The sequence below is a fragment of the Citrus clementina genome, unplaced genomic scaffold (assembly GCF_000493195.1).
Source record: "Citrus clementina cultivar Clemenules unplaced genomic scaffold, Citrus_clementina_v1.0 scaffold_3, whole genome shotgun sequence".
Lineage (NCBI taxonomy): Eukaryota > Viridiplantae > Streptophyta > Magnoliopsida > Sapindales > Rutaceae > Citrus > Citrus x clementina.
The window spans coordinates 8,795,101-8,816,642 of record NW_006262339.1 but is presented as its reverse complement, the minus strand read 5'-3'; the positions used below and the strand labels follow the sequence as shown (position 1 = coordinate 8,816,642).

Genomic DNA, 21,542 nt, shown 5'->3' with positions numbered 1-21,542 from the left:
ACATTCCATTATAGTTTATCTTTGCAGGGCGTTTACAAAATCTCTATTTGGATCTGTATTTGGCTAATCAATAACGAAGAATTTTCATTTTAGGCAAATTTTTCTTGAGACTCCTTTTATTTTTTAAGACTATCCATGATCGTACGTGTGGGCCACCTTGCCACGTGTGTCGTACATCGGTTTTAAAACACAGCATATTTTGATGAGTCCACTCCATCTGCACAAACAAAGGGGTGCATGCTTGAAAAACTAAAAGTGGCAAAAGCTAATAAGCAACGTGTTCGATTCCCACGAGGCCACGACCCAAACTTGCAAGTAAGCCAGCGAGCGACCGTCGAGCGAGAAAGAACTTAAATAAAATAAAATAAAAAAAACATACAGAATCTCGTAACTCGTTGACATGAAGTAACTTGTTCACCATTCAGGGGAAAAAAAAAAAATAATAAAACAGAAGTAACTTATTTCCTCTCAACGAATCTGAGATACACAATGAGAAATTGAAAGTTATTTTATATCTTTTTCTCGTCGTTTTGTAAAAGAAAAATAGAGAGAGATGGGGTGTTCGCTTTCGGGGCTGAACGCGCTGTACGACTCCGTAAACGGAGGAGGAGACGTGTGGATCAACGAGAACCGGTACAGGATCTTGAGGCAGCTCGGTGAGGGTGGCTTCGCCTACGTGTATTTGGTCAAGGAGACGGTCACCACCGACGCCTCTGCTGCCTCCGGTGGCCTCGCTAATAAAGTCAAAGATCCTTCTCATCTCTCCGGTTCGTCCTCCATACTCTTTCAAATCTTATTTTCTGAAATTTCAATTTCTTAAAGCTACGTTCTTTTGGATCTGTACTCATTAGCTTGAATGTGAGAGGATTCTGCCGCGGATTGTGTATAATTTGAGTGAATTTTGACTGATTTGTTGTAATTATGTAATTTAGAATGAAGTGCACTTCATTTAATAACAAGATATGAATCATAACTTCTTAGAGTTTGATTTTCTAAGAATCTCGAGAAATTAGATATGCGCAATTGTCTTTTGTAAGTTGGAGTTTTATTTATTTAAGATTCGTAGCTGTTGAATGAAAATGAAAGTGAAAGGAAAAGTGATCTGAATCTCTGGAAGTGTACCTATTCATTTTATCAATGAAAGTTTATTTAGAATCTGCAAGGTGTGAAATTGACATTGATAACTTATCGTGCAGATGATGGAACTTATGCAATGAAGAAAGTTCTCATTCAGAACAATGAACAGCTTGAGATGGTCAGGGAGGAGATTCGTGTTTCGTCGTTATTTAGTCATCGTAATCTGCTTCCGCTACTTGATCATGCCATCATTGCTGTTAAGGTACTTTACAAGTAATTGCTTTCCACATTCTTCAAGCAGAATTTAGGTAATAAAGCACTCATTCAACTGATATTAACCTGTTGCGTTTGATGTAAATGCTATGGAATCTCATGGGTCTGAAGCATGCAAATTACCTACATATAGAATTATTTTTGGTGCTTGATGTTGCCTTTGCATGCCGGTGGCTGGTGTTGAAAGGTACAAAATAAGACATATGTTACATTTGCATTATTTCCTTCGTGTTTGTAATGATATAGGACACTGCAGATTAGACAAACGCACGTCTAATTCATTTAGCCCCCACATATCCTTCCAAAGTTTTCATGGCATTGGACCAAATTTGGAGCTGAAACTGATGACTTTCCTTGAAGACAAATTTAGTTTCTAAAATATCAGTATTTCTTTTCTGTAAAGCAAGCCCACCGCAGAAGGATTTATACAGCTTATGCTGTAATTAAAGGGAACTTCCTGCCTGGTCAAAAGTTTCTCTTTACCTTATTGTCTCATCTTATTTATAATATTGGGATAAATTCAGACTGTTAATGTTGCCAATGCTAACAATGGTTGATTACAGATGGTGTTATGTGCCTTGATGAGCTGGAAATTTTCTTCTACTTGTATGATTTCATTGTTCTCCCTGTGAAGGTCATATGTTTAGTTTATAAGATTGATTTAATTTTATCGGTTAGGCCAACCAAGAAGGATCATGGAAACATGAAGCTTATTTGTTATTTCCAGTCCATCTGGATGGAACTTTACTGGACCATGCCAAAGTGATGCAAACTAAAAAGGAATTCTTTTCTACCTCAGATGTTCTTCAAATTTTCTACCAGGTGAATAGCAATGCCATATTTTAGCTCCTTTTGCAATACAAAATTCTACTAAAAAAGTGGCTTTTCTTGTAATTTCTACATCGCGCCAGATAAGAGAATTAGGTGATGCTTCCTAGATGTAAATATGGCTCTTCTTGCATTCTACAAAGCTTTGGAACTTATATATGACTAAGAAACAATGCTGCCACAGATTTGTGCAGGACTCAAACATATGCACAGTCTTGAGCCTCCATATGCCCATAATGATGTCAAACCTGGTAATATTCTTATTACCTGCAGAAAAGGGCAACCACCACTTGCAATATTGATGGATTTTGGGAGTGCTCGGCCTGCACGAAAGCAAATTCGCTCTCGGTCAGAGGCGTTACAGTTGCAGGTGCTTATTGTTCTTTTCATTTTTCTTAATAGTCATTGCTTATTCTGAAATCTAGATATTGTTCTAATTATTCTTGTTTAATGTTTTTCTGTTTTAATTGACTTGTACATATAAGCTCATTCTTCCGTTTGATTTCAACTCATTGCATCCCCCACCATGCTCATGATTGGGGTTTTGGTGGTTTTTCTTGCAGGAATGGGCTGCTGAGATTGTTCTGCACCTTTCCGAGCTCCTGAGCTGTGGGACTGTCCGAGTCATACAGATATTGATGAGAGAACTGATGTTTGGTCTCTGGGATGCACATTATATGCAATAATGTGAGGACTGATCCATCTCTTTTGCAGTGATTATTCTTGTTTTGACATTGAGAAACTGTTTAGCTGGACATTCTGTCGCATTGGTGTGTGAAGATATCAAGTTCTATGCTTTCATTTCTATTTGTTAGTAAAATTTTATTGCATGTATAGAAAACTTTAAGTATGAGTCCTATCAAATGTAATGCAAAAACATCTATAGACATGCGTCCACACATTGTGAGAAGTTTCATGCATGAAAGTGTCCTAACTCAAAAATATTGAATTGCACATTATGTTATTTATGGTTATACAAATCAAAGAAAGTCCTAGAATAATTTGCAGGAAACTCTAGGACATGAAGCTATATGGACTTGTTTTTCATTATTCTTGAATTGAGATTATACTGTTTTTGTTTATGAGTTCTGACTCATGTACTTGGATTTTTACTTTATTGGTTTTGTTTTAGAGTTTTAACTCTTTCAAATCTAGTTATTAGCTTACGACTTGATAAATGTACATATTATTGCTTTTCAATGTTTAGCAAGATTAAAATACCTCAGACGTAAACTGTATTAGTCTATGCTACTCAACTCTTGAGCATTTGCTTTTTGTTGATTTATTCTTACTCTCTGTCATATACATGATTAATTGGGGTATTCATGGCTATTTGATCCGTAAACTTTGTATTCTTGTTTCTCTGTCATTCTAGCATTTCTCCTGTTTTATTTAAGTTGGATCTGTTTGATGTCCATAATTGTAGTCATTGTATTAGTTATTCCTGTTGCTTGTGGCTGATATTGTCTTTCCAGGTATGGAGTATCTCCATTTGAGTATGCACTTGGAGAATCTGGAGGAAGCCTACAATTGGCCATTTTAAATGCACAGATAAAATGGCCAGCTGGACCTAATCCACCATATCCAGATGCTCTCCACCAATTTGTGAGATGGATGCTTCAGCCCCAGCCTGCTGTTCGCCCCCGCATTGACGATATCGTAATTCATGTTGACAAGTTGATCTCAAAGTTTTCTCAGTTATACACAGGTTGACTAAGCAGATTTGAGTTGTAAACAATCATCCTGCAACATATATTATAGTTAGAAGTGGAAATGGAAGTGAAAGCAATAGATTTTCCTTGTTAGATGTTGCTGAGATGCTTGCTTTTGAAGTAGTTTCAGCAGTTGTGCTTTGGATTTGGTGGTTAAGTGTATCGTTCAGTGGCAACCATTTTTAATTTTTGTCATCTATAATTTTTTGAAGTTTAGATGTTTCCTTGCATACAAAGATTCAGTTGTGTAATAAAACCACTATAATTTATGATATGTTCACTTGATTTTTGTTTACAGGGCCTTGAATAATTTGCAATACGTTAGTTCATGTTTATGAGAGCTTCTTAAAGTATAGTGTTGAGCCGAGCATGCTTGTTAACAACCCAAGATATAAAATTTCTTTGCCTACATGTTGCTGCACTTGGTAAGTGCTATTTTTCAAATGAAAAACAGTGTTATTAGAAGCACAGGGATTTTGGAGGTGTGATATGGAAGCAACGATCCTCGTATGCCAGCGGGTTTTTACCCTGTGCTCCACGAGCTGGAAATAACGCGGCAGCAAGGGGTTGGCAAAAAGAAAGCCCGTAACTGTCGGGCTGTGTTTAGAATCCCCGAACTCTTTTATGAATTGAGATGGACTTTTAATAATAACAGGGAAGCTGCCCATGTGCAGCAGATACTTTAAAAATAAAAAATTGAAAAAAAGAACTACAATTTTAATAGCCAGCTTTATAAGATCGGGCTAATTTACGTTATTCAATAGACAATAATATTTGTTTGGTTGGGTTAAAGACTTTATTTTGCCCTAACCCACGCCGCCCCTCGGCGTCTGGAAGAAACCAAAGCAAGCTATAACCACAAATACTTTCTTTTGTACCATCGTATCCTCTAGCTTTAATATCACATATGATTGCCACCAGATTCTATCGAAAGCTTCGGTAGTCTTACGAGTTCGAAAATGTTGGCGGCATCAGCTTTTACAATCCCGGAGGCCTTCGTGCAAGCGCTTGAGCTGCTTGTGTGCCAACTATTTGTTGAAATGCCGAAAGGACATTGAGGACTCGCCACAGGTTAGTTCACATGATTTATCTTTTATCTTTTGGCAGATTCATTAAGTTTATAAATCCGCCGACGGCTTTTCAGCACAGTGTTGTATATCCTTAAAATAGGGGAAGATATTGAAACGTATTTTGAGCAATGGGTGATTGGTGTGAACAACATCTTTGATGAGTGGGGAATAGGAGGCGTGGGCAAGAATACACAAGTAGAGGAAAATACTCTTTATTTAGTTAGTTTTTCAATAAACATCCCTAGAGTTATAAATGAAAAAGATTCAAGGAGAAATCGCAAATAAATTAGTGTCGATATTTTTTTCCCAAGAATGAATGTAAATGATTGAAGAAAGATAAGAATATTTTTATGAATTCTTAGATCTAAGAGTCATATACGAGGGATGTATGTAAAGTTGACTGTCAAAAATTAAAATGAAATTGATAAGAAAGATGGATTCGCAACAAGAAGCAACCTAATAAGTAGTTTGGTGTTTCATTTCCAAGAAAGAATGCAGATCAAACAAATGAGAACGGAAGTCTTGGTTTCACATTACTATGTAGTGATAGGAGAGTCTACTTTGACCGGCTTTAAGCCAATTCTTTATAGATTTGACTGAGGATGGAATTTGAGTCGTATATGCTCATAAAGAGGAATGTGAAGGAGGAAGTATCATTGAAGTTGGTGAGACTCAACTGGTGAAGGTTTTGCATATGTAGTTTGTTCCTAAGAGATTTTATATCTTAGGAATGCTCCAAGAATTCAATTTAGGGTCCACACAGGCATCATGCTTGTTGCTATAGATCATCATCCACCACTTATGATATCTAATCGAGAAATCTTAGCTGTTCATTTTTAGATCAACGTAGGGTGAGAGAATAAAGAAAATGAAGCAGCAGCTTTGGTGCCTATTTGAGAAGATGACAGGGTTATACTTGTGAAACTACGGCATGGGTTTGGGTTTATTTCAAGGCATCAATAAGATGATGGAAGAAGCGTAAGCTCAACTATACACAGACGAAAAACTTCTTGTATGGTTACTTAACAGTATTACTGCTAATGATGATCATTTTTCTAAGCATGAGGTGGTACGTGATGTCGCCATAATGGCGAGAAATGAGCATGTAGATCAATTTCACTGTGTATGTAGTAATAATGTTGGAGGTCTGAATCTTTGATTGTAACTGTCCATCGTATACAGAGTATTTCAGTCTAGCGTTCATTGATGATATCTTTTATTTCCTAATGTCGGTTTCAAAATAAAACCTGAATTCCACGCAAAAATAAACCCTAGAGATTCCACTGCAAACAAACATGAATGAATTTTTTATTTTTTATTTTTAATTAAATCATGAGACGAGTTTGCAAATTTAATCGATTCCGCTACTGACTGTAAGTCTCATCCGAATGCAAATGATACTTCATTCTTGAAGAAACGGGCACGATAAAATCTATTCCCAGGGGATAAACAAAGTAACAAATTGTTTTAGAACTTTAGCCATCAATACACCTTAAATAGATAAATTTTAGAATATGTTAGAGATATTATATCAGTTATACAAATAAGTAAATTATATTATAATGTGTATGTATTTATTCTAATAAATTATTATGTAAGGGATGATTATATTAATTTTAAATATGCATGTCATACATACATTTTATTAGTTGTATTTACTCCTGTATTTCAAAATTTATCCTTTAAGCATTGCATCAAATCAAGTTGCGATACAGAAGGAAGCACATTAAAATCAACACCAAAAACAACAAATGCGCAAAAAGAGCCATTGCAGGTGTAAGTATAGGTGTGCTTATGTAAAATGTCTCTTTAATTAAAAGCAGATTTGAAAATGACAATTAAGTGCTTCAATAAAAAAACAGTTTAGATGGCATCAAAGCCATTTTCCAACTTCACTCTACATTTTAAGCAAGGGATTAAATTTTTTGGATTTTTATTTTTTAATTATTAAATAAAAATCAAAATTAAAAAAGAAAAACCAAGTAAAAATTAAAAAATTTAGTCAAGGTGGCCAGGTGGGTTCGCTGGCACTCATGTTGACTTCGGTTTAGATTTAATTTTTTTTTCCTTTTGAGGAAATACTAGAAAAACCATTTCCAAACAACATTCTCAACTAATTCATATGATTGTACTCGTAAACCTTCTAACAATGTACTATGATCAGACTATTTTATATAAAATTAATTATAAGATTATGGTGAAACTATTTACACTTTAAAATATACTTCAAACACTCTTAATTGAATAAAATTTTATGTTACCAAAATGTCCATTATGAATTCAGACATTATTTATGTATTATATTATAGTTCTCATATTGTTGTTATGCAACTATCAATTAATTAATTGATTTTTTAAAAGTAAATTTATATCCTTTAGATCACATTTGAACCTCACTCAAACCAATTTTGCCCAAACCTCTATCTTTGAAAATTAAAAGACAAAAAAATAAAAATCAAGTTGCATTAAACTTTTCGTAACTCAAATTAAATAAATTTAATTTATCTCACTTAGAATGAAAATCTTCAGTATCTCAAAATTATCAAAATATCAACTTACCTCCATTCTTTTATTCATAAGACAAAAATATTCTCAATTTTCCAAATGTTTTGAATAAAAAATGTGAATAAATTGTTATTTTCATAATTTTAACAATGAATTAAAATTTGTCATTTTAATTATTCGGTTGGCTGGGTTGGCGGTTATTCCTAACCCTAACCTTAACTGCTGGCAACAAGAAGAAACTAAAACAAACAATAACCTCACGTAGGTGGCGTTTGTTTTTTAACTTAATGACTTAAATTGACTTAACTTAATTAATTAAGTTAATTAGAGGTGTTTGTTTTTATAACTTAATGAGACTTTTTAGATAATTTTGACTTAATAAAATAAGCCAATTTTTTTGACTTTTTACTTAATAGAGACATCTAAATTAAGTCATTACTTTTTAATGTCAAAAATATCCATACTTTATGATTTATTTTTCATGTATATCCCAAAACTTAACCATAAATATTTACCCCACATAATAATCTAATCATTATTTTTTTAATCGTCATGAAATCCCTCCTCACTTTGGTATCAACTCCTCAAGTATTGAAGATCAAAATTACAGGTGACAACTTCGAGATGAAATGACAAATCAACTGTTTCAAGCATCTTATTAGTTTTTTTTTTCTTATATTATATACGATAAAATTTGAAATTTATGATATTTTATATATTAAAATTCCAAAATCATTATATATTCACTTGAATATAGTTTTACTTATAAATGTAAAAATATTGTGGTATTTAATATATTATTTATTTGACATTCAAATTTAATAAGGATACAAATGTAAAAGTACATATTTTCAGTTTTTTAAGTTTAAAAAAACAAACAACTTAATAATTATTTTTCGTGATTCAGACGAAAAAAAAAACATATTATTCAGATTCAGACATTTAGATCTATTCAGAATTCAGACTAATTCATGTCTATTTAGATTTCAGACAAAAAAACAAACGCCACCGTACTCTCTCCTGCACCAACAGATCGTCAAGTTTATTACCACATGTGACCGCCGCCAGATTATCGAATAATCATCATTAAAGCTACCACTGAGAGCTTCAGGGTTCTTACAGGTTTGAAAAATGATGGCAGCATTAACATTATCAACTATTTGTTTAAATGCCCAAAAGACATCCAGGATACGCCACAGGTTGATTCACATGATTTTTTTTTTAATCTTCTAGCAGATTTGATAAGGTCATCAAGTTCGCAGACTTTGGCTTGTTGGCATGCTAAAAAAAGGGGAAGATATTGAAACGAATGTTGAGCAGTGGCTTGATTAGTGGGAACATCACTAGTGAGTGGGTAATGGGAGGCGTGGGCAAGATGATCCTAGAAAAAGAACCTGAAGTAGGACATTTACAAGTAAAATTTTTCGTGTATCCGGAGATCAGTCTATGTTTGCAAGGTATATTTCATTTTAAACTATATTTCCATACCGGATACTATATTTAGTTTTTACTATTTTTGAGGATTTCGTTAAGAGATGATCACAAAGGTTCTAAATGTTTTCAAGAATTTGTTAAGAAATGATCATAAAAGATGTAAAGTAATATAATATTTTGTCGAAGAAGATGGATTCTCAACAAAATTTTGTAATGTATTGTCAAAGGAAGATGAATTCTCAACAAAATTTATCAGTTGAAGGAAGTAGCATGGTGCTTGTTTAAGGCAGTTGATCATATCTGAAGTGTAGCGAAGTTAAATCCGTAGTAATTGATGGGGCAAAACTTAGCTTAGCATGATAATAAAAGGGGGAAATTGTGTGGGATATACCCCATTCCCTCCAAAATACCCAATATATGACTCAAATTATAATACTTTTTAATTTTACACATATGTATTTAAAATAATCAGAGAAAACACAAAAATAACCTCAATTAAATCCTAACAGAACTAGACTCATATCCTAAAGTGAAGCAAAGTCAAGCAAGATCAAAAACTAAAAAAGAAAGAAAAACTCTGTGAACAAAAGCAAGACAACTTGCGACAATGATCACCACTTCTGCTGTCACCACCGCCTTGTCAGTCTCACCACAACCTCGTCTTGGATCTATCATTGGTTACTAGGTAAGTTATAGTTGATATTCTTCTTTCTGCTTCAAATATTTAATGAAAAATTTTAGGGTTTTTGCTAAAAATAATAAGAAGACTAATTGGTGATTTTAATAAAATTATTAGTTTTTATTGATGTTGAAAATAGATAAATGATTTTTTTTTAACCTAAAATGAATTGGGTATACTTGCTAGGACTTTTTATATTTGAAGTCGAAAGGTGGTTATTCGAGTTCAAACTCATTGATTCCAATCATTAGAGATGGTACTAGTGTATTGAGATGGCCTTTGAGGTCTGCACGGTACCTGCTTCTTGAGCAGGAAAGATGGTGATGGCAAGGGTAATATGATGATGATTAGGCTAGATTAAAAAACTATGATGGCATTTTAGGGAGTGAGCACAACCATGGCTAGTGGTGTATCGACTTTGATTGCAATGCCACTTGATACAATTAAAACTGGGTTGCAGGTTTTGGATGGGGATAAGAATGGAAAGCAGGGATCGACTGTTGGGCAAACAATGAAGAATTTGGTTAAAGAAGATCGTTGGATGGCTTATTATGAACCTCCACCAATAATCCAGAGGTTTTGATATGAATAAAGAGAATAGAGTAGGCTGAAACAATTATTTTTCCCCTTACTTTTTAGTAGTTAATTCTTTTCAGTGTCCTAGTTAAGCAAGAGTGGGGCAAGTTGTTGTTGATTTAAAAACTTGTGTTATTTATTTGATCAAAACTACGAGTAAACAACATAAAATAGATTTATTTTTGTCTTGAAGAAACAAAGTTGTTATGTAGTTTAGAATTCGAATCAATCTCATTAGTTTATGAACCTATTTAACCTCTAGCTAAAACCTTTTTTTTCCTTGATAATGCAGGTTCTATACCACATTCTAAAAATATCGTGACATTCGATGATAATGCAAATAACGATGATCAAAAGGCGCTTTTAGAGAAAGTGTCTAATATGTCATCATTGAGGGCGCTTTCACTTATAAAGGAATATCTCACGATGCAACAATATGAAATGTTTAAGGAAACATGCTTTGGTCATTTCGTGTACCTTCAAGATCTACAATTCTTCGTCAAATTGTTCAAGCATTATTATTATGGTACGTAAGATCAACTGATAAGGCAATCTACTTAAAAATAGGACAAAAAGAGTGCAAATTTTCTATGCTAGAGTTTGCCTTGATAACGAGACTGAAATGCCACAAAGAACATGATTTTTTTGGTGCATAGGAAAGATAATGGTGATATTGTATATGATGTGTTCATGAGGGTTAATCGTGACTTTTCACAAATGCAATTGCAAAAAGCTTTTTCAACAGCCTAGTCCAATGATGATATCTCAATTGAAAAGTTTACCATAATATATTTCTTGGAGTCTGTACTGCTGTGAAAGAAGCATAAAAATAAAATTAACGACCTCTATATTCGTCTATTAATTAATTTTAAGGAATTTAATAGTTCTCCTTCGGGTCATTGGTCATTCAAGACAACAATGTTGAGTTTGAAGAACACAATTAAAAGGAGAAGCAAAAGATCTGGTTCATTGGATCCAAGTGCGGAAGAGAAATATAGTTTTTATGGTTTCCTATTTGCCTTTCAGGTGAGGATGCTTATTTAATTTTTTTTTTATGATAAATATATGAATTTCGTTTGATATTGATATAGTCTTATAACATTATAGTTGTGGACATATGAGATCATTGCTGAATTCAACAAAAAACTTTACAATCGAACAAGGTGATTTGAAGGTTCCAAGAATTCTTAAATGGTTTTGTAAGAATAAGATTCTGGTTGATGTAATAAGTAAATCCTTGAAAGAGAAAGACACCATAAGTATTTCACGTTTATTTAGTTTAAAGTATTATTATAAGTTATTTTGTTTAAAACATGAGTACTTTGTTGGTGTAACTTTATTGACATCTATATTATATAGCTTACGGTAGTGACGATTTTGCATGCCACTAGAAGCAATTAAAGTAATGAGATTGCACAACCGTACATACAATAGTTCTTAGCTTCGAAAATGGAGTGGAAGTAAGAGTTTGGCGAAACCTATATTGTGAGTGGGGATAAGTCTAACAACGAACATATGTTGTTACATACGATCGGCACGCAACTGTTACTGATGATAAGCATGACTTTTTCCTATGTCACTTAATGCATCTGCTTTTTAGAGGACCACAACACTATAAAAAAAAGAAGCAAAACTATAAGTCAATTGATTTCTTTGAAGGCAATTTTAGATTTTGACTTATCAAAGTAACTTAGCAGTATATCTTAAAACATGGTCATAGGTCACTCCGCCTTATCATATCTCCATAAGTGATCATGTTGCTCCAACATTTTAGAAAATTAATGATAGGTTAAGCAAGATTGAAAAAAAAGGTGCAAAAAATTGATATTTAAGAAGAAAAGCTTGATAAGATTACAAAAGACGTATAGAGAATGACGAAATTACTCAAGGAGTTTGTAGTACCTTTGATGTAGGGAAATATAGTCTCACTGATCAGGTTTACAAAATTTAATTAAGCTAAAAAGAATTGTCATGATTTTATTTTTATAATTTTTACGTATACAGTCACCATCACGGTGATGCTCTTACCTTCGTGGTTTCTGACATAGATTAAGATAAAATTGATGTTCAGGATCATAATATTAAATTCATTTGATTTAAATTCATTTGACAACAGTTGTATAGTGAATTTATAAATTTTGTTGTACTTATTTGTAATCATGTATATGAAGCTCCTACCTCAATGGCTTTTAACTAAGATAGAGATACAATTAATGTTCAAGTTTATAATATTAAATTCAATTGATGTAAATTCATTTGACAACAATTGTGTAGGGAATTCTAAATTTTGTTGTATTTATCTGTAATATAGCCACCTGTACATGATGCTCTTACCTTAGTACTTGATGTAATTAACATTATTGATGAACTTTCCATTGAGTCTCACTTTAGAAAAGGATGCAAAAAAAAAAAAAAGTATATGTTAGAACACTTACACTGGCCTTCATAAGAAGTCACGAAAGAATGTAGTATCTAAATCAAATGGTCCAAAAAATTTTGATGATTGGATGCATGATGACAAAATGGAGCCATATGTTCTTTTACTCTTCCACTTTAAGTGTTAATTACATTTATTCATGTTGTTATGTAATAACACATTTGTTACTTCCTATGCGTAGTTTAATTATGAGGTGGCCTATTTACAATACAGATAAACACTTCTTCCACCGATTATACAAACCAAGAGCATGGATATCTAGCACAATAATAATTTTTGTTAAGTATTTTAATGAATTTGTTAAATAATGCATATAATAACAGTTGGTTTATTATCCTCTAGCACTTGGATTCTTTTTTAATGCCCTGTGACACACTTTGATCAACTCATCTTTTGATATGCATCAACGAGCCATAATGGACACTATATCAAGTAAGTTTTTTTATTACATTTATAAACATGTAGGAAAATATAAAATTTATAAGACACTTATACTTTTGTTTTATATAATGTTGGTAAAAGTCGTAGCATTTATATTCAGTTTATGTGATCAGCCCTGAAAAAGTTTAGATAAATAATGCTACGAACTATATTGTTGATTATGCTAAGGGTGAAAAAAATCAAATGTGTTGTTTATTGGAAATATGTTTCCAAAGTAAGTAGCCTATATTTTTTGATTTGTTGACTGCAATTTTTTTTTTTTCATTTAATGGTGTTCATCTTAAGTAAGAACATTGAGGACTGGGAGAATTTAACCTTCTACAGCAGACAATTTTTGCGTATAACTTGATGTTATATTATATGAATGTTACTACATTTGAGAATGAGTTCTTTCCATTTGTAGTTATGACATCACTGATTCAAGGTAAGATATCATGGTATGATTCACGTTCTGACGATAATTATCTAACTCGTTAGTGGAAAGCCATGCGAGCTTTAGACACCCCACAACAAAAGAACATGTAAAAAATATTGTCTTCGTTCCTTATATTGTATTTTGAGTTATGCGATGTCAAACTAACTATAACTTTCTTTCTACCTCTTGTAGCAATGATTGTAGGGTGTTTGTTATGCATTACTTGGATGCGCTTGTAAATGGTCAAATCATTCCAAGTGACATTCCACACAAGCAGCCATTAATGGATACCAGAAACAAGTTTCTACATGGTTGTTTACTAAGAAGAAGTTGATAGACGAATGCGATTGATAATGATAAAAAGTTAATTGTTTTGTTTTGGATAACAATGAGTTAGCTTTGTATTAATAGTGGTCTAGCTTTTGTGATAGTGTCAATTAAAACCTTAAGAAGGTTACAACGTTCTGTATGGTCATTGAACTTATGATCATCGAACTGACTTCCAGGATTATGGATGTGCAAATTTATTAAGTTAAATTTTTTGGTTTTTTTGTTTGTTTAGTTAGCATTAAGTACTCTGAGAAATTCTGCACTTTTTTAATTAAGTCCGATAAGGAGTCTAGTATACTCAACTTTGACTGAACATGCCTAATATTAAACAAAAATTCTCAGCTTTTTAAATCATAGTCAAGTAACTAGTCGAGAATACTCGACTTCAGTTGAACCATGGCCAATGTTCAGCAAAAATTCTCCTCTTGCCGAAGTTAGATAAATAACTGAGAATACTCAACTTCATTCATTTAAGTTGGGGAAATAATGGAGAGTACTCGTCTTCAATGTAATTTTGCTCAAGTATTCATTCAATAAAATTTTTTTTCTTTCATCTAAGTGGGATAAATAGTCGACTTAAACTAAATCATGCCCAATACTCAACTTCCTCTCATCAAAGTCGGATAAATAGTCGAGAATATTTGATTTCTTTCATCGAAGTTAGGGTGGGCAAAAAAACCCACACATGAGGGCCTAGACAAGGGCTCAAGAAAAAAAGCCTGGACCAGGCCCAGACCCACTATTTTTTGAAAAAAATAAATTTATAAATTAGAATAATATAATTAAAATTGAAAAGTAACTTAAAAATAAAAAAGAAAAACTTAAATTCTTAATTTATAAATCAATGATGATTTAAAAAAGATAAAATTATGATACTAAACTCTCTTTTTGTGTTGATTAATTAAAAGACTATTTCAATTAGAGAATCTAGTAATAAAGAAAATTAAATTTATAAGCTTTCGTTTGCTTTATTTATTATTTTGCTTTGAAATATTCATTTTCTTTAATTTATCCATGATTATAATAACTTTTTTGATTATTAATTTATTTCAAATTTACAATAATTTTAAAAATAAATAAAGATCGAGCCCGACCCAGGCCTTCATTTCAAGCCCAGGCCCAAGCCCACTTTTTGCCATCCCTAATCGAAGTTAGGTAAATAGTAGAGAATACTCAATTTCAATGTAAACTTGCCCAATATTCATTCAGCAAAATTTTTCGACTTTGTCATGTAAGTCAAGTAAGGAGTTCAGGACTCTCAACTTAAATGAAACCTGCCTCAAGTATCAATTCAGCAGAAATTCTCGATTTTTGCATGGTGGTTGGGTAACTAATCGAGAACACTAGACCTAAATTGAAATGAAAAATTCTTCTTTAATTAAGTTGGGTAAAAAGTTGAGTATACTCATATTTTAATTTTATCAGTTTGTAATCATCTATCAAGATATGTAATAACCATAAAAAAAGTATCTACAACATCCAACAAACATTAAATAAAATTCCATCTCATAACAAATAGCAAATTCATCCTTATACAATTTCAGTATGGAAATCCTTATATAATGATTCCGGATAGTCTAGAGATGACAAGAAAATTCATATTCGGCCTGCATACACAAAGATACGAAAGATCTGGATCTAGAAAAATCTAGATTCATATATTAAAAAGTGTGGATCCGAAGCCTAAAATCTAAGATCCTCGCGAATCCAGATCTGGATTTGAATGCAAGTGCATTCGGAAATCTAGATCCACATTATTTATTATTAAATTATTTATTTAATATGTATAAGCATAATTAACTCTATAATCTTCATTGACTTTGAAAAATTTATTAAGAAACTAAAAAAGTAATAATAATAATTAGAGAATATTGTAATAGTCGGTTTACCTTAGATTTTTTTTTATTTTTTATGTTTGATTTATATTGTGAAACTTTATTTATAAATTTATGGTGCTGTTGTATGTTATTTATGTTGAATTGTTGATTGTTGAATTATAATTAGATTTTATTTCATATTGTTAGGTAAATTGTTAAATTTAAAATTTTATTTGAATTTATTACTATGCGAATCCAGATATCCAGAAAATTTGCCCACAATCCTTGTGGATATTATTTGCATCTAGATTTGCATTTTTTTTCCTAATCTGAATGCGGATCCGGATATCAAAACTTCAATGAGGATTCGGATTCGGATTTTGTCATCCCTAGGATAATCCTTCAGTTGCTCCAAGCACTTAAGCCTTGATGCAAAAATTCCATTATGTCACCCTTTAAAAACGACATACTATGTACAATCCTCCATCAAACCTTGCATGGACACAATGTTAAATTCAGTACATGTTTAAACAACTTCAAGGAAATAAATAAATAATAAATTAATGGCAAAACATAAATGAATACAAAGAATTAATTCACTTGCACTGCATATAAATTTGAAACAACAGGTCACTCTCATGTAGCCACATTAGCGTAATGAATTTGAGTCGATTGTGTCCATGACCACCACACCGAGTGCATTTATAAGGCAACTTTTCCTCACCCTTCGATGGTATTCTATTATTCTTTGTATGCCCACTTGACCGCTTTTCTAGACGAGGATATTTTGCGGGCACATATATCACCAGAAACAACCTGTCCCTCTTGAGGACCAATAAGATAAATGGTCTCAGAATATGCTAACACCTACGTATCACTTGAATAATAATAGGAGCAATAATCATAGACTGAAAAACCCTTAAGTCTGCACACTGCTACAACATGTACACATGGTAATTATTCGAGTTAGAATTCTCGACAAATGCAAGTTTTTTCTAACATATGCACATGCCCTCATCAATATCACCATCTTTGACAATAAACTAATACATATTTCTCTATCTCCCACTACTTTATCTACCCATGTTGTCAGTAGACTATTTGTAGCCACTGTCTTTTCTCGGTGGTTACAAAACCACTTTCAGAGTTTGTCAATTATCTCATTTATTAGTTTATGAATAGGTAACAATTGATCAGATTTTAGAATCTCATTCATGTATTCAGCAATGTTAGTATTGATAATACTATAATGTCGCTCGTCGAAGAGTGAATGTGCCTACTTGTCAATCTCCACTTCCTCGAGATACTTTTCAACTGCCTCGCTAAGCTTATATATCTCATACATATAATATGAGAAGTGTGTTAGTTGATATGCTTTTGAAGCCGCTTTAAATATACTACTAACATTAATGTCCTTAAAGTGAGCACTAAGGTTTTGCTTTAAGCGATATATACAAACCCTATAAATAGTAGGGGTGGGCAAAATACCCGACCCGATCCGACCCGAAAAATTTCGGGTTCGGGTAGGATCGGGTTGTTAATATAATCCGATCGGATGAAATATTGCAAACCCGATCGGGTTGTGATCGGATCGGATAAAATCCGATCCGATCCGAAAACCCGATCGGGTTGCTAAAACAAAAAAAAAATTCTATGGCCAAACACACACACACGGCACACAGCACACCACACATAATTACACAAATCAGTGAAATCACATACTCAAAAGGTTACACTTTACAGTTTACACAAACACAAAACACACGCAAACAAAAAAAATCACAACACCCAACCCGTGAACCCACCCTCAAGAAGCAAGAAAACATTCTCTCCCTCCCGCAATCTGATGCTGCCGTGTTGCGAGTCTGGCCATCTGCTGCTGCATCAGCGATCTGCTGTTGCCGTGCTGTTGTCATGTTGCTGCCGCCTTGCGTCCAGCCATCTACTGCTGCGTCCACGATCTGCTGCCGCCGTGCTGCGTCCAGCCATCGCGAGGAAACTGCTGTGCGTCCAGCCGTGCGCAAGCTGCTGCTGCACGCCCACCGATCTGCTGCCGAAAACCCAGCCGCCGATCTGCTGCTCCAAGGCTCAAGCTCCAACCCGACCCGAGTTTCTCCCTTAGTCCCTTATATGTTTTGAATTTTGAAGCTTTCATGGTGTATTGGTATATATGTTTTGAATTGACCCGTTTTCATCAACCCGAATTGGTTTAATTTGACCCGAATTTAATATGTTCCATTTTTAATTCGAACCAATTCAATTCGAATTCAACCCGATTTTTGACCCGATCCAAACCGATCCGAATATATATCGGATCGGATCGGGTCGGGTTGTAAGTTCGGGTTGTATTCGGATCAATGTTTGCACAACCCGAATAACCTGAAACCCGATCGGGTTGACCCGAACCCGACCCGAACCCGATTTTGCCCACCGCTAATAAATAGCATTCGAGAATACACTAGCTATACATTTCTTAATGCTTGGATGATAGTCAGAAATAGGAATGGCAAAAGGTCGGGTCGGGCTCGGGCTTAGCCAAGCCCTAGCCCGACTCGATCAAAAAAATTTGAAACCCGACCTTAAATGAACCCGACCATTTTATAGTTAGGGATGGGTCGGGCCCGAAATAGTTTTCATATTATTTTAATGTTAAACTATTTTTTAATGTTTTGTTTTATATTCATTTTATTTTAATATTTTCTTCTATACATGCACCTTAATTCAATAATTTAGGCAACTCAAATTTGTCAATATCTTTTCTAATTTAAAATAATTAACAAAACAAAGGCAAAATGTACAATATAATTAATCACAAAATAATTCACAAAACAACCAATTAATAGGAATAATTTTTTAAATTCAATTCCATAATCCAACTTTAAAAACACACAATGTGATTAAATTAAAAAAAAACACAATTCAATTCCACAACCATTTCAATCCCACACACAAATCAATTCCAAAATCCAACATGAAAAATAAATTTTTTTTTTTATAAATAGGGTCGGGTCGGCTTAAGCCCGACTTTGACCCGAAATTTGTTCAGGCCTAAAAATTTTGGCCCAAACCCAACCCGAAACCCAAAAATTCGGATTAAAACCCTAAAATTAGGGTCATGTTAGTCGGTCCAAAAATAGGGTCGGGTCAAATTACCAAGCCTAGTCAGAAATGAAAACCAATTTTGAACTTCCCTCTTCGATTATCTCAACTTTGTAAAAAACCACAACCAAGATGCGTCATTCTTACTATTATTGATACCAAAAGCCAATGGATAAATATGATTATTACTGTCTTTGATTCCTTTATATTCTCCTTTGAGAAACATACCATTAACTGCAATAACTGACCTAATAGAAGAAGAAAATTTTATTAACATATATATATGTTTCCATAATGTTGATTTTGATGATAACAAAACAAGATTAAGAATGATTAATTTTTTAATCTTAAATTGTAAGGGGAGCTTACATTTAGGGGGAGCAATTTGTGTAATTATTTTTTAAATACATGAAAAGTTTGTCATCATAAAAAAGAGGGAGAGATTGTTAACATATATGTTTCCATAATATTGATTTTGATGATACCAAACAAAATTAAGAATGATTAAGTTTTTTAAAAGCTTAAATTATTTTTTATACATTTTAAATAAATCATTATTTTCACATTAGAAAGGTTTTATATTTAATGTAAAAATAATTTTATAAAATTGGTTGTTTTTCACGTTTATAGTCTAATTGAAAGAGTTTTGAAAATAATGCTTGTTATTCCCAAAACTTTTTGTAATTATGATATTGCCCAAAACTCTATGAAACTTTTCAAATAAGTCTTTCTCCAGAATTCTAAGCAATACTTGTTGATTTCAAAGTTTTCAAAACTCTTTCAATTCGACTATAAACTTGAAAAACAACCAATTTTATAAAATTATTTTTCCATTAAATATAAAATCTTTATAATGTGAAAATAATGATTTATTTAAAATGTATAAAAAATAATTTGAGATTTTAAAAAACTTAATTATTCTTAATTTTATTTGTTATCATCAAAATCAACGTTATGGAAACATATATGTTAACAAATTCTCTCAAAGAACTTCTTATTGCCATGAAAAAGTACTTGAAGTGATTTGTGTCATCAATCTCAAGGATAGTACGGGTTCCGGGATTCTTCTTCTCAAGCATTGTACATATTAAGGAAGCAATTTATAAGAGTTTTCAAGTGATCCTCGAGGAATTTACATTATACGTTCCCTTGCTCTCCATGCTCTGTGATAACTTATATTACTATCATATTTTGTTGAAAATCTTGCTTAACATCTGTAGCCCTATATGAAAAAGGCGAACTATCACACTTAAACTGAATATTTTGGGCAATTAGTTTCATAGAAGCTTGTCAATGATCTTTCTCGGGGACATTAATACATTATGGGAATAAGAATGCAAATGGCAATACTTTCTGATTTCAAACATACCACAATCATTGACCTTAACAGCATAAAGACTTGAAGGTTCTATATTCATTTTTTTTATTACAGCACATGCATTGAGCATGCCTTGCAAGACCTCTTCGTAAGAAAGTTGTTGTCTTTCCATAAATCCATCGTTGTCATTGCCAACTTTGTTCGATGCCAAATTGTCGATGCTAACGAATGAATCATTCATGCATATTGAATTACTACACCAGAAGACTATCAATTGTTACTAGTGTCTTTCCATAAAATTAAGTCTCGAAAAATAATTGTTACTAGTGTGTGGTGAGTTACAGTCAACACTAGAAGACTATCAATTACTGCTTTAATATTTGATAATGTCCACACTAAAATAGACCTCAATTGGTTCATGTTGCACATCACCTTGAGTGTTGGGTATAAGTTCTTATTCTAATTCATTTCCACTGCCAAAAAGGTCAAGAATAAAACCATCATCTTCTATATTGGCTCTTTCAACTACATGTTGGGAGGTTGATAAACCAATAATTGGATAACAATGACTCTCATTTCATAAAGGGTGTGTTACAATTGGACTATTCTCTATTCTCACATAGCCGTTAGGCTCGACAATATTTACTTTATATTAATAAATGATGTAGAGAGGATTTATGAAACCGCTACTATCTTCTTCTAAAAAAATTCTACATCATAATTATTCAAAATTTTCATAGGTGGCAAAGGCTCTGATGATGTTTTGAACTTGCACTTCATGTTAATAAAAAATTCAGAAAGGTCAATAGAAATAACTTGTGCAACTCTTTTGACCAGTTGCTTAAATGTAGTTAAATGTGACACTTTCATATCCATATCTGAGTACTGGTAAATTTGTATTCACTATATTCCTGAGTCGATTCACTATTAAACAGGATAGGAACACGTATGGTTGCCATTGACAAGTGAAGACATTATCATCATTAAAAAATTTTAGCAATTTTTTTTGAAATAGTTAAATAAAATTACATTGCAAGACTTACTCGACTTATTTAATTAACTTACTTGACTTGTTCAAATGACTTACTCGACCTTATTACTCGGCTCTTGCTCGACTTGTTCAAAAACTTTACTTGACTTTTACTAAACTTATTTAAAAAATTACTTGACTTGTTTTAAAAATTACTCAACTCTTACTCAACTTAATAGTCAACTTATTTAATAGATTTACTCAATTTCTTTCTCCATTAAATACTCGACTTATTCAACTCCTTTACTTCACTTCTTACTTGACTTACCCGACTTTGTGCTCAACTTTTTCAAAAGAAATTACATAACTCTTACTCAACTTGTTATAAAAACTTGATATTTACTCAACTAGTTTTAAAAATTACTCGACTCTTACTCGACTTAATATACAACTTATTTAATATAGTTACTCAACTTCTTACTCGACTTACTCATCTTCCTTAATTCACTTCTTACTCGACTAAATACTCGACTTACTGTCGCCTAACGGACATACCCACCG

At 32.8% G+C, this 21,542-nt stretch overlaps 1 protein-coding gene across 1 annotated transcript; it reads left to right on the top strand.

Annotated features, from left to right (window-relative positions):
- The first annotated feature begins 392 nt into the window (after positions 1 to 392).
- On the top strand, positions 393 to 4,183 carry LOC18047448 (serine/threonine-protein kinase 16). The gene is given in 7 exon segments (XM_006440788.2): positions 393 to 767; positions 1,197 to 1,339; positions 2,029 to 2,172; positions 2,363 to 2,548; positions 2,742 to 2,754; positions 2,757 to 2,865; positions 3,654 to 4,183. Coding segments are annotated over 7 exon segments (1,047 nt in total). The 5' UTR covers positions 393 to 553; the 3' UTR covers positions 3,892 to 4,183.
- The last annotated feature ends 17,359 nt before the right edge of the window (positions 4,184 to 21,542 follow it).